Source organism: Penaeus japonicus, unplaced genomic scaffold (genome assembly GCF_977035675.1).
Source record: "Penaeus japonicus unplaced genomic scaffold, GWHDUDI00000001_assembly GWHDUDI00000021, whole genome shotgun sequence".
Classification (NCBI taxonomy): Eukaryota; Metazoa; Arthropoda; class Malacostraca; order Decapoda; family Penaeidae; genus Penaeus; species Penaeus japonicus.
The window spans coordinates 31,802,584-31,815,083 of record NW_028234423.1 but is presented as its reverse complement, the minus strand read 5'-3'; the positions used below and the strand labels follow the sequence as shown (position 1 = coordinate 31,815,083).

The following is a 12,500-nucleotide window of genomic DNA, read 5'->3' as shown; positions in this document are numbered from 1 at the left end:
ATAACGGTTTGTGATATAACTACAATAACCATAGTGTAAGCATCATTACTTACCACACCCACATAGTGAGTAATACTAAAACTATTGCTTAGATAGTAACTATTCGGTATTGCAATAACCAGATAGTGGCTTATAGCAGTAGCACATTAATCGAATTAATAGTCATAGCTTTGACAAATAGAAGCTAACGAGATAGTGCACTTACTTGCTAGCAATAGCTTTGCAATAATTGATACATCAATAGCAAAGAGCAATAGTGCATTGATCAAACTGATAAATTATACTTATGTAATAGCAAATAAAAGCTAATAGTAGTTGTGATGCATTAGTCAAGAAGCTGATAGTAGTGATGACATAACAGCATATAACAGCTAATAGCAGTTATAAATATGAGGCATATAGCCAGTAGCACTAACACGTAATTGAATGGTAATAGTTTTAAGTAAATAGTAACCAAAATACCAGGCGTTACTACTACCACTAGCAAAGGAGATGTACTAGTAGCAAATAGTAAACCATTTTCCCACTGTTTGTAATAGATCTAGCAAACCATTAATCCTTTTTCCCTCTCTTTGCAATGCAACTAGTAAATAGCCATTCCCCTTATGCTTGCAACACGAGCAAACGATCATGCAACTTCGCTCTTTCTCTTTTCAACCCTTCCCCCTTTTCTTCCACGACAACGAGCAAAACACTTAAGTCAAAACACCCCCCCCCGCCCCCCTCCCTCCCCTCTCTCCCTTTGCAATACCGCTGGTAAACAATTAAGCTATTTCCCCTCTCTTAACACAAGCCATTCCCCCCTCCCCCCTCCCCTCCCCCTCCCCTCCCTTTCTTTCCGGCAAACAATTAAGCCATTATCCCCCTCTCTTTTTTTCCCTTTCTTTGCAATACAACTAGCTAACAAGCAACCTTCCCCCCTCTCTCTTTGCAATAAGCAAACAAGCATCTTCCTCCCCCCCCTGTCTTTGCAACACAACAAGCAAACAAGCAATAACCCTTTTCACCCCCCCCCATTCTCTTTGCAACAAAACCAACATCCAAATAACCCCTATTTTTTCGCCGGGCTGACTCGTGCCTATATATATATATATATATATATATATATATAGCCCGGACGAAGAGAGGGACGTCTTCGCAAATCTCTCTGAACTGAACTGAACTGAACCCTTTCTTTCTTTTTAACCGCCCTTTTCTTTTTTTTTAACCGCCCTTTTCTCTCTCCCTTTCCCCCCCCGCAGGTCTGAAAACTGAACCCTTTTTTTTAACCGCCCTTTCTCTCTCCCTTTCCCCTCGCAGGTCTGAAAACTGAACCCTTTTTTTAACCACCCTTTTCTCTCCCTTTCCCCCCGCAGGTCTGAAAACCATCGTGGGTGCTGTGATAGAATCAGTGAAGAACCTGCGTGACGTCATCATTCTTACCGTGTTCTCCCTCTCCGTGTTTGCCTTACTTGGACTACAGATTTACATGGGAGTCTTGACTCAAAAGTGTGTCAGAAAGTTTAATTTTAGTAAAGAACATTGGACACACGAAGACTGGTTCAACTTTAATAGTAACGAAAGTAAGTAATGACATGATTGGAAGGGCTGTGTGTGTGGGGGTTTTGGTCTGAGGTGGGGGTGTGGGGGTGTGTGAGGGAGGGGGGTATAGGGGGTGGGTTGGGGGTAGGGGGAGGGATGGAGGGATAACCCACCCTACCCCTCCTCCTCCTCCCCGTGCTTAGGTGGGTGTTTTTTTGTTTTTTTGTTTTTTTCTTATATATGTTTTGTCTTCTTTCTTTCTTTTTTTCTTTCGTTAGGGTGTTTTTCATTTCCAAAGGTGACATTGGTAAAAAAATATATATATGTATGATAATGATAGTAATGATAATAGTAATAACGATAAAAATAATGATGATACTAATAATAATGATACTAGAAAATACCTGTGAACTGGACAAAATGGGGGTTTGAAATGTCTAGCTGCAGTCCTATTTTCAACCTATTTCTTAGAGAAAGAGGAAAATGCCCCCCCCCAAAAAAAAAAAAAAAAAATCTTTAAAAAGTGAAACAAAAATCGAACCCTGATCATAAGCCATTCAGGTGTTAGTGTGTTAGTGAATTTAAATAAGATACTCATCATACAAAGGGATTTTTTTTAATGAGTGTGACAAGATACACTACACCACGGGTAAGTATCTTTTTTTATTTGTTTTTTGTTTTTTGTATTTATTTACTTTTTTTTTTTTTTAGATATCCCCACCCCCCACCCATTCCACATTGGTACATATATATATATATATATATATATATATATATATATATATATATATGTACTTACTGTGTTATTTTTGTAGATTCTTATAGATATTTTTCCATGCATAAGAAGTGCAATTTAAAGGCAATTTTTGACATTTTGGTGGTGCCAATTACTGGATATTTTTTGTGTGTTGTTGCCATATAACCAATTAGTTGTATTATTTTTAGATAACACTTATGACAACGAAACAACAGCCGTCAGGAGAAGTACTTTATGGACATTAATGGTTATCAAAAGGGCGGAGGGAGGATGATAGCTATAATAACGACGATGATAATAATGTCTCGAAATGGACCCCTACTCATCGCAATGGACTTTCTGATATAGACAATTATTATCTAATGTCTATATTTTCTTTTATTTTTCAACCGTAACATTTTTTTTTTTTTTTTAAGAATTACATCATGACGGTACCCTTTTTCCTTTTATTTTTCAACCGTAACATATTTTTTTTCTTTTTTTTAAGAATTACATCATGACGCTACCCTTTTTCTTTTTTTCTTTTTTTTTCTTTTTTTTCTTTTGTCACCATGACGTCACACTGTCTTGACATTCTCCCCGTAGTAATTTCACGCTCTCTTGACGTACCAGACAGAATCTTCCCCGACAAGGCTTGACAATGTCGTAAACACCTGGTCCACATGACACTGTCATTCTGACGTAGATATATACCCCCCCCCCCTATAGCCTGGTAGACCCCCAGGCACTTAGAACTAAAAAAAAAAAAAAAAAAAAAAAAAAAAACGTATTCCTTTGACGTCCTGTATTAAAAAAAAAGTCTTTCAGTGTGATACATCCCCCACCCTAGAACAAATAACTAATCATTATAATTCCGCCAGTTGCTAAATTGCAATCTGCAATAAACCGAATCCATTGCAATCATCTCAAGTTCATCATCAGGACACGACGCGAGGGAATGACTAGGCACTCATAGCCATTATTCGTAAATGCGTTGTGATTAAGACATCAAAGAGGTATTGCTCATCTCTTTGCAAATGACTTTAGTCTTTTTGTTTTTTTTTTTCTTCGGGAGTTATATTGCATCATGTAAAATTTATGAGATAGTCGGATCTTATGTCATGTGGATAGGTTATGCAAATTTGTGTAATAGGGAACCTTAGAGATGTTAAAACATGTTTTGTATTTACTTGTGGGGGGTTGTGTGTTGTATGTACGTAGATACTTATTGTTTTTTGTGTGTGTGTGTTTGTGTGTGTGTGTGTGTGTGTGTGTGTGTGTGTGTAGAGCATTTATCTTTTCCTTCACGTACATAAATGTTGCAGGTCAATTATAACAATGATAATTAGATATAGCAATAATCATAACAATAGTGATAATGATAAGTATTATGATTATAACATTGAAGACTATGAGAATAAGAATAATAGCAATGATAATACTTATGAAGTTAATAGCAATAATAATGATAATGGTGATAGTAAAAACATTAATAATAATGACGATAATGATGATGATAAGGATAAGATAATAATGATAATAAAGACACCGGGGATTACAAATAACACAAAACCTGCAACAAAATCTGCAACAGTCCAAAATCATTGAGAAATGTATAACCAGCATCCTTTATCTTATGCAATACTGCCCCTCCTACCGCCTTCTCTTATCTCCCACTCCCTTACCCTACCCCCCTCCTACCCCCACCACCACTGCAACACTATCAAACATGTGCAACATCAAACCCCCTCACTCCCCCTCCCCCCCTCTCCCCCACTGCAACACTATCAAACATATGCAACATCAAAACCCCCTCCCCTCCCCCTCCCCTCCCTCTCCCTCTCCCCACTTTATAAAACTGATCCCCCCTCTTACACCCTGCAACATTTACTTTTCTCACGCCTCTCGTACTTTTCAACATTGATCCCCACTCTCCTGTACCTTGCAACGTTGATATCCCCCCCCTGCCCCCTGCCCCCTTTCCCCTTCGATCCTGCATACAAAGGAGTTTCGGACAAGGGGACGTAGGGTGAAAGTGTGGGAGAAGGAGGTGGGGGGAGGCGGAGGGGGGGAGGGGGGAGGGGATCAGCTTGGGCATTAGTGCGAATACGTAATCGAAAGAGGTGGAAGAAGGAAAGGAAGAGAATGAAGGAGAGAGAGAGAGAAAGAGAGAGAGAGAGAGAGAGAGAGAGAGAGAGAGAGAGAGAAAGATAGAGAGACAGGGACAGAGAGAGAGGGAGGGACAGAGAGAGAGAGAGAGAGAGAGACAGAGATAGAGAGCGGGGGGAAGAAAGAGAGACAGAGAGAGAGAGAAAGGGAGAGAACGCAACTTTCTCCTTAATCTCTAGACGAAATACGTTTATTTACCTATATCTTATCCCTCTAGAAAAGATATTCTAGAACAATGCACTCGAGGAATACTTAATACGGGCTCGTACATTACGTCATAATACTTTTTTTTTCAGGGAATTTTTACATACTCACGACAGACATATCTTACCAGCGTTAGACTTACTACATGCTTTAGATTTTCCCTTAATTATCTCCTCTACTTAATCACACACATCTCTGCTGACTCATACGCGTGTAATTCATTGCGTCATAGCTTGTGCACATGCAGTAAATAAATGCTTCATGCACTGGGTCCATTTAAAAGAATCTTTAGGAAAGCGTACATTTGTGGTATTTGTAAGTTAAGGCAATCGATTATTTATAAGTACTATTATTATAATTATTATTATTATTATTATTATTATTGCAATGGGTACTTAGATCTAAATCAATTTGATTATGATTATTTTAATTCTAACTGCATGGAAGATTTTCTTTTTTTTATATATGCGACATATTCCCTTCGTATTGTCATTATCAACACTAATTTAATTTGCTACGCATTATACTCCCTACCCTCATAATAATCACTCCCACGATCAACACATCTCCAATACACCTTAATAATAAACGAACTAATCCTCCCATCACCCCACATCCTCAACACACAATTTTTTTTTTCTAAAGACCCCCCTTAAAAAAAGAAAAAAAGAAAAGAAAACAGAGACCAACACCGGAACTCATATCCTAAACCTTGTCCCTTCAGGTTCCCAGTGCTATGATACTAGATTCCCCCTTACCCTCTCCCCCCTGCCCCTCCCCCCTTGCCCCTTGCCCCTGCCCCTGCCCCTCCTTCCCCCTCTCACACACACACCCTCCTCTTGGCCCCCTCACGAGACCAATTTAGGGGCTTTGGTTCCACTTGTACATTTACAGCGTGTATTAGGTGATCCGGGATCCATGGCTGTGACGTCAGAGGTGGGAAGGAGGCTGCCATACGAAGCAACTCTCACACGCAAGTTCTCAACGTATTAACTGGGGCCGTAGCGTCTCTCAGTGTCTGCATGATGCTAGTTGGACTACTTATACATATATATATTTATAAATATATATATATAATATTTTTTTGAAATGGATTTTAACTTCCCGTTAGCAGAGTCCACACATGGGATACAATTTTTTACTTTTTTTTCCTGAAGAAATATCTTTTTTCTTTTTTTTTTTCTTTTTTTCACCCTCAAGTCAAATAGTAACTGGCGCCGTGTATTAAACTAGACTGACCAGACTGTTAGTGTAGGTAGTTTCAGTTGTGTAGGTAGTTTAAGTAGACCCTGAAGTTGTAGTTAGGTAGTCCCTGACAGCCTAGCATGGTTTAGGCCACCTGACTGACAGTGTAGCCTCGGCGTTCATATACGAACAACAACAACAACAACAAAAAGAAAAAAATGAACCAATTAACTTTTTTTTTCATTATCATTATTATTTACGCTAGGGAGCACATAAAACAAGCACACACTCTATATATAATTTTTTTCCTTACTAAATACGCTAGTCCAGCCTCTCCGCCGAAAAACCAAATCTTATTTTTGAGGTAGCGGATAAGGTCTGGGACGAGCCGACCAAAGGTGTGTTTACGCCGACCCGCTGCCTATTTTTTGGGGAAACTGAAAAATAAACCAGAGAGTTGATTTTGCTTATCCTATTTTTCAGCAAATTGGTACGTGGATGAAGACCTAGGCGAAAAGCCATTGTGCGGCAACAGTAGTGGTGCAGGGTAAGATAAAAATGATTTTTTTTTTTTTTTTACATGGCTTAGACCTACCTGAGTCTACGCACCGGTCAATCAGTTTTTTGCTTATTGTTTGATTTGGACCTGTTTGAGTGTTTTGACGCACCGGTCTTCACATATTTTTTTTTGCTTGAATTTCGGTTCGACCTGCTGGTTGTTTTGACACAACGGTCACCACCATATTTTTTAGCTCATGATTTGATTTCAAAATGCAGTTTATTTTGAGGCACTGATCATAATTTTTTTTGTTCTTTTTTTCCAATATTAATTCTTTTATTTTTTTTTTTTATTCTTCTCATTATTTTTTGGCTTATTGTCTGTACACCCGAGACCGGTAACAACGACCTTACGCGTGTGCTTCAGTTAGGGCTAATTTTCTATAGTTTTTAGACGGAAAGACAGCCCTAGCGAAGTAGGATGTTGTGGGTCATCGCTGCCGGACTCAAAATTTCATTTATTTGTGTATTTCTTTCAATTCCTGGATTAAACCAAAGATCTTTTTTTTTTTTTTTAATTATCCGGTACCATGACTGCTTTAAGAGTTCAGTGCACTATTGTAATGCAGTCACGAGGTTTGTGAATAAACAATAATCTAAAAAAAGAGACATTAAACGTGTAAATATCATTGATTGTATCTTCTAACAGCCTTTTCAAATAGCCAGCCAATCAGTCTTGCCAATTTTCAAACCAGTCCGCTCTAAAAATCCTTCATTCCCCACGATAAAATTGTCCTTCTAGAACTCAGTCTTATTAACTAGATCCTTCTAACGCTTATGTGAATATAAAATCAATAATTATATATAAAAAAACACAAAGGAAGAGGTGATCTCTCTCTCTCTCCTGTGTCAGTTAGTTCATTCTGGAGCATAATTTTGATATCTCTTAACTGTTTAATATGTTCAAACGCTAATCCCTTCCACGCCCCCCCTCCCCCCCACCACCACTACCACCCACCCACCCACCCCAAGAGAAAATGATTATATATATATTTTTTTTCCATCCTCCAGATATACTCGCATTCCTGAAAAAAAAAATAGTATTTTTCCCTCATTCTTTCTCCTACAAAGGCAGTCGTCTGCATGCTAATAGACATTTGATCATGCTGATAGATAGATATATATGATTTCCTTTCTTTCTGTCATGCATAACTAAAAGGCATGTTTTGCGTTTGATCTGCACTCTTTAGTCCATTGCAATTGCATTGTTGTGCTGTCACTCCATACTCTAGGCTAAGTGGTACCGGATTCTTAAACTACACTTAACGTCAGATGATAGCCTGACTCAGACGACCAGTCAGGGGGGGCGGAGGCCTATGCACTGCGGTGAAGTTGAACCCTTGCTGTAGAGAGGGCGCTCGCCTAGCATGTACTACGGGGGCTTGGGCTGGGACTGCACCGTTCGACAGCCGTCAGCCCACTGGGCGGCGGACGGCCCTCGAGTAGCCCTTGTAGCTCGTCCTCTCCTCGTTCTAGCCCTTTGTGAAGCTTGCTCCTTGTGTAGCTTTGTGTGTGTGTAGTTCTGGAGTGCCTCGGACGCGCGCGGTTCAAGCCAAGTCTGTAGCGCTGCATATCATATGCTGTTTCTTTTTCTGTTTCTTTCTTTTTCTCTTTTTCTTTCTTTTGAATTTTCTTTTCTTCTTTGAGAGTGATTGAGGGAAGGCCTCTCTCTTACTGAGCGAAAATTGAGCAAAGACGGAAATGACAATAACAGTGTTATTAAGATAAATAAATTCCAGGAAAGATTAAGATTCTTTTCCTGGCTGTCGAATCCCATGTTTTATTTTTGTTTTTTGAGTTTATAGTTTTGTGTTTGTTTGTTTTTTTAAGGCAAATTCACTCAGTCAATCTATATCTAAGAGACAGATTTCCCTCTGTGTATTTGGTCCTCTCTCTTGGCATAGCCTGCGGCGTCTGACTCACTAAAACAACTCCATCGCCTCCTGAAGGATGCAAGCAAACACTTTTTTTTAATTTTCCTTGCATGCGCTTGTTATCCTGCACCGTTGTCATTGCTTAAGTATAGAGTGAAGATTTAGTTGTTTTTTTTTCAAATATGAAGGAATGAAAAAAAAATATAAATAAAGAGATGTGGTGGTCACATGGTTACTCTAAGGTTTCAAATAGAAAGTAAACAAAATCGTATATATGTTGATGTACAGGTATACTAAATCTCACTTTCTCCATGTTAATATTTTCTTGCAGAAATACCTCTCTATTTCTCAAGGTCATGTCTCGAGCTACATCTCCTTATTTCCCAACTTATAAATCATCTCGTTGTTTTCTTTAGATCTTATGACATATGTATATGTATATATATATAAGAATTCTCAACTGTATTTAGAATTGAATTAGTATTTATCTGTTTCTTTGTTCTTTTGGTTACCACGTACAGCCCACATAGTCTCTCAGTCTCCTTAGTGACAGTAGCAGTCAGTCTCATGGTATGAAATATAGTTGACTAACATGACCCACATGTCTAGTAATCATTTCAATATCTAGCAATTATGTCGCCGCTAGCTTACCACCCATGGATTATATTAGCCCGATAGAAAGAAAAAAAACTGTGACTATTTACTACTTTTTGACTATTTTTCCCCCCCACCCACTCTCTTACTAGTTCCCCCCCCCCCCCTTCATGATATCTCCGTAATTTTTCTTTGTTATTGATTAGGGTATTGATCCATATACAAGATTAGACTCTTTACGATCGACTTGTTGTCAGAATAGTTAGTTTGTGTCAACGCAGACCGTGCCTTTCGGTCGTCGTGTACCAATATTCATGTTTATATAATAGCTACTCCTTCTGTTTCCTTTTTCTTTCTTCTGTTTTTTTTATATATTATTCTTTTTTTTAATGATATGGTCTTCCCTGTGGCTTCCTCTATCATCCCCCGTCGTACTTCAATAGATGAGTTCTTGTGTCCCCGTCATATTAATGAAACAAAAAAAAAAATACTGCCACAGCTTTTCTTCCCATTTCAACCAGCTCATTCGTCCCCTTCTCTCTTACCCCCCTCCCCCTCCCTCCCTCCCTCCTCCTCCCTCCTCCATTTAGCAGTTTAGGCTTTCTCATCTTCCTAAAAAAAAAAATTGAGTTCAACAAAGTTACCCTTTTTTACCAACTTAGATCATCCTAAAAGAAGAAAAAAAAATGCCACCAACTCCTTTTTTTATCCCGTCTCTGTTGTCCTATAATAATCATTCGCTATTTTTTTTTTTCTTTCTTTCTTCTCCGAGCAGCCTCCCCTACCCCCCACCCCTTACCACCCCTTACCCCCCCTCTTCCCTTTCCCTTAGTCCTTCCTCTCCTAATGTTGACGACGTCGGTTATATCCCAACAGGAAGTGTCCCAAGGACTACATATGTTTACAAGGCTTTGGCCCCAATCCCAACTATGGGTATACAAGTTTTGACACCTTTGGCTGGGCCTTCTTATCAGCTTTCCGACTGATGACCCAAGATTTCTGGGAGAGTTTATATCAATTGGTAAGCTGATTTGAGCTTTATCTCTTTTTTTGCTTAGAGTAGTTATAATCGTCGTATTTTTTTTTTTTTTGTCTTATTTTTTTTTAAAAATCCAATCCAATCTCTTTTGATCTTGATTTTAAAATTCAAGTAGAGAAATTTAGAAACCAAAAAAAAAAAAAAAAAAAAAAAAAAAATTCTAAGTGTTCTTGCTTTCTCGTCAATGCAAACAAGCTTAAATGCTCTTCTCGGCTCCGTAATACCTCTACAGGACCTCAAGTTCTCACCTCCTATGCTCCTCCTTGACCCCAGGTGCTACGTGCGGCCGGACCTTGGCACATCTTGTTCTTCGTCTTAATCATCTTCATGGGTTCCTATTACCTGGTGAACCTCATTCTGGCTATCGTCGCCATGTCCTACGATCAGTTGCAGAAGAAGGCCGAAGAAGAGGAAGAAGCTGCTCTTGCTGAGGAAGAGGCACTTCGGGTGAGTTCAAGCCTGAGCTTTGCGTGTGTGGAAGTGTTTGTGTGGGTGTGGAAGTGTTGGTGTGGAAGTGTGGGTGTGTGGAAGTCTGGGTGTGGAAGTGTGGGTGTGGAAGTGTGGGTGTGGAAGTGTGGGTGTGGAAGTGTGGGTGTGTTTGTGTGGGTGTGGAAGTGTTGGTGTGGAAGTGTGGGTGTGTGGAAGTCTGGGTGTGGAAGTGTGGGTGTGGAAGTGTGGGTGTGGAAGTGTGGGTGTGGAAGTGTGGGTGTGTTTGTGTGGGTGTGGAAGTGTGGGTGTGCTTGTGTGGGTGTGTTTGTGTGGGTGGGTGTGTGTGTTTGCGTGTGTGTGTGTGTGTTTGTGTGGGTGGGTGGGTGTGTTTGCGTGTGTGTGGGTGTGTTTGTGTGTGTGTGTTTGTGTGTGTGGTTGTGGAAGTGTGGGTGTGGAAGTGTGGGTGTGTTTGTGTGGGTGTGGAGGTGTGGGTGTGCTGGTGTGGGTGTGTTTGTGTGTGTGTGGAAGTGTGGGTGTGGGAGTGTGTGTGTGGGAGTGTGTGTGTGTGTGTGTGTGTGTGGAAGCGTGGGTGTGGAAGCGTGTGTGTGGAAGCGTGTGTGTGGAAGCGTGTGTGTGGAAGCGTGTGTGTGGAAGCGTGTGTGTGGAAGCGTGTGTGTGGAAGCGTGTGTGTGGAAGCGTGTGTGTGGGAGTGTGTGTGTGGAAGTGTGGGTGTGGAAGCGCGGGTGTGGAAGTGTGGGTGTGGAAGTGTGGGTGTGGTTGTGTGGGTGTGGAAGTGTTGGTGTGGAAGTGTGGGTGTGTGGAAGTCTGGGTGTGGAAGTGTGGGTGTGGGAGTGTGGGTGTGGAAGTGTGGGTGTGGAAGTGTGGGTGTGGAAGTGTGGGTGTGGAAGTGTGGGTGTGTTTGTGTGTGTGTGGAAGTGTGGGTGTGGAAGTGTGGGTGTGGAAGTGTGGGTGTGGAAGTGTGGGTGTGGAAGTGTGGGTGTGGAAGTGTGGGTGTGGAAGTGTGGGTGTGGTTGTGTGGGTGTGGAAGTGTGGGTGTGCTTGTGTGGGTGTGTTTGTGTGTGTGTGGAAGTGTGTGTGTGGAAGTGTGGGTGTGGAAGTGTGGGTGTGGAAGTGTGGGTGGGTGTGTTAGCGTGTGTGTGTTTGCGTGTGTGTGGGTGTGTTTGTGTGTGTGGTTGTGGAAGTGTGGGTGTGGAAGTGTGGGTGTGGAAGTGTGGGTGTGGAAGTGTGGGTGTGTTTGTGTGGGTGTGGAAGTGTGGGTGTGCTTGTGTGGGTGTGTTTGTGTGGGTGGGTGTGTGTGGGTGCGTGTGTGTGGGTGTGTGTGTGTGGGTGTGGCTGTGTGGGTGTGCTTGTGCGGGTGTGGGTGTGCTTGTGCGGGTGTGGGTGTGCTTGTGCGGGTGTGTTTGTGTGGGTGTGGAGGTGGGGGTGTGCTTGTGTGGGTGTGTTTGTGTGGGTGTGGAAGTGTGGGTGTGTTTGTGTGGGTGTGGTTGTGTGGGTGTGTGTGTGTGGGTGTGGAAGTGTGGGTGTGCTTGTGTGGGTGTGTTTGTGTGGGTGTGGAAGGGTGTGTGTGTGTGCGTGTGTGGGTGTGTTTGTGTGGGTGTGGAAGTGTGGGTGTGCTTGTGTGGGTGTGTTTGTGTGGGTGTGGGTGTGGGTGTGCTTGTGTGGGTGTGTTTGTGTGGGTGTGGAAGTGGGGGTGTGCTTGTGTGGGTGTGTTTGTGGGTGTGTGGAAGTCTGGGTGTGGAAGTGTGGGTGTGGAAGTGTGGGTGTGGAAGTGTGGGTGTGGAAGTGTGGGTGTGTTTGTGTGGGTGTGGAAGTGTGGGTGTGCTTGTGTGGGTGTGTTTGTGTGGGTGTGGAAGTGTGGGTGTGGAAGTGTGGGTGTGGAAGTGTGGGTGTGGAAGTGTGGGTGTGGAAGTGTGGGTGTGGAAGTGTGGGTGTGGAAGTGTGGGTGTGGCTGTGTGGGTGTGGACGTGGGGGTGTGCTTGTGTGGGTGTCTTTGTGTGGGTGTGGAAGTGTTGGTGTGGAAGTGTGGGTGTGTGGAAGTCTGGGTGTGGAAGTGTGGGTGTGGAAGTGTGGGTGTGGAAGTGTGGGTGTGGAAGTGTGGGTGTGTTTGTGTGGGTGTGGAAGTGTGGGTGTGGGAGTGTGGGTGTGTGGGTGTGTGGGTGTGGGTGTGTGG

General features: G+C 42.0%; 1 protein-coding gene across 1 annotated transcript in view; it reads left to right on the top strand.

Annotated features, from left to right (window-relative positions):
* para (sodium voltage-gated channel paralytic) overlaps positions 1-12,500 on the top strand; it is a 145,365-nt gene that overhangs the window by 60,177 nt on the left and 72,688 nt on the right. Inside the window, exons 8-11 of the mRNA XM_086548991.1 lie at positions 1,356-1,562; positions 6,299-6,362; positions 9,718-9,862; positions 10,154-10,360. Coding sequence (XP_086405117.1) covers positions 1,356-1,562; positions 6,299-6,362; positions 9,718-9,862; positions 10,154-10,360 — 623 coding nt within the window. The remainder of the gene's footprint in view (positions 1-1,355; positions 1,563-6,298; positions 6,363-9,717; positions 9,863-10,153; positions 10,361-12,500) is intronic.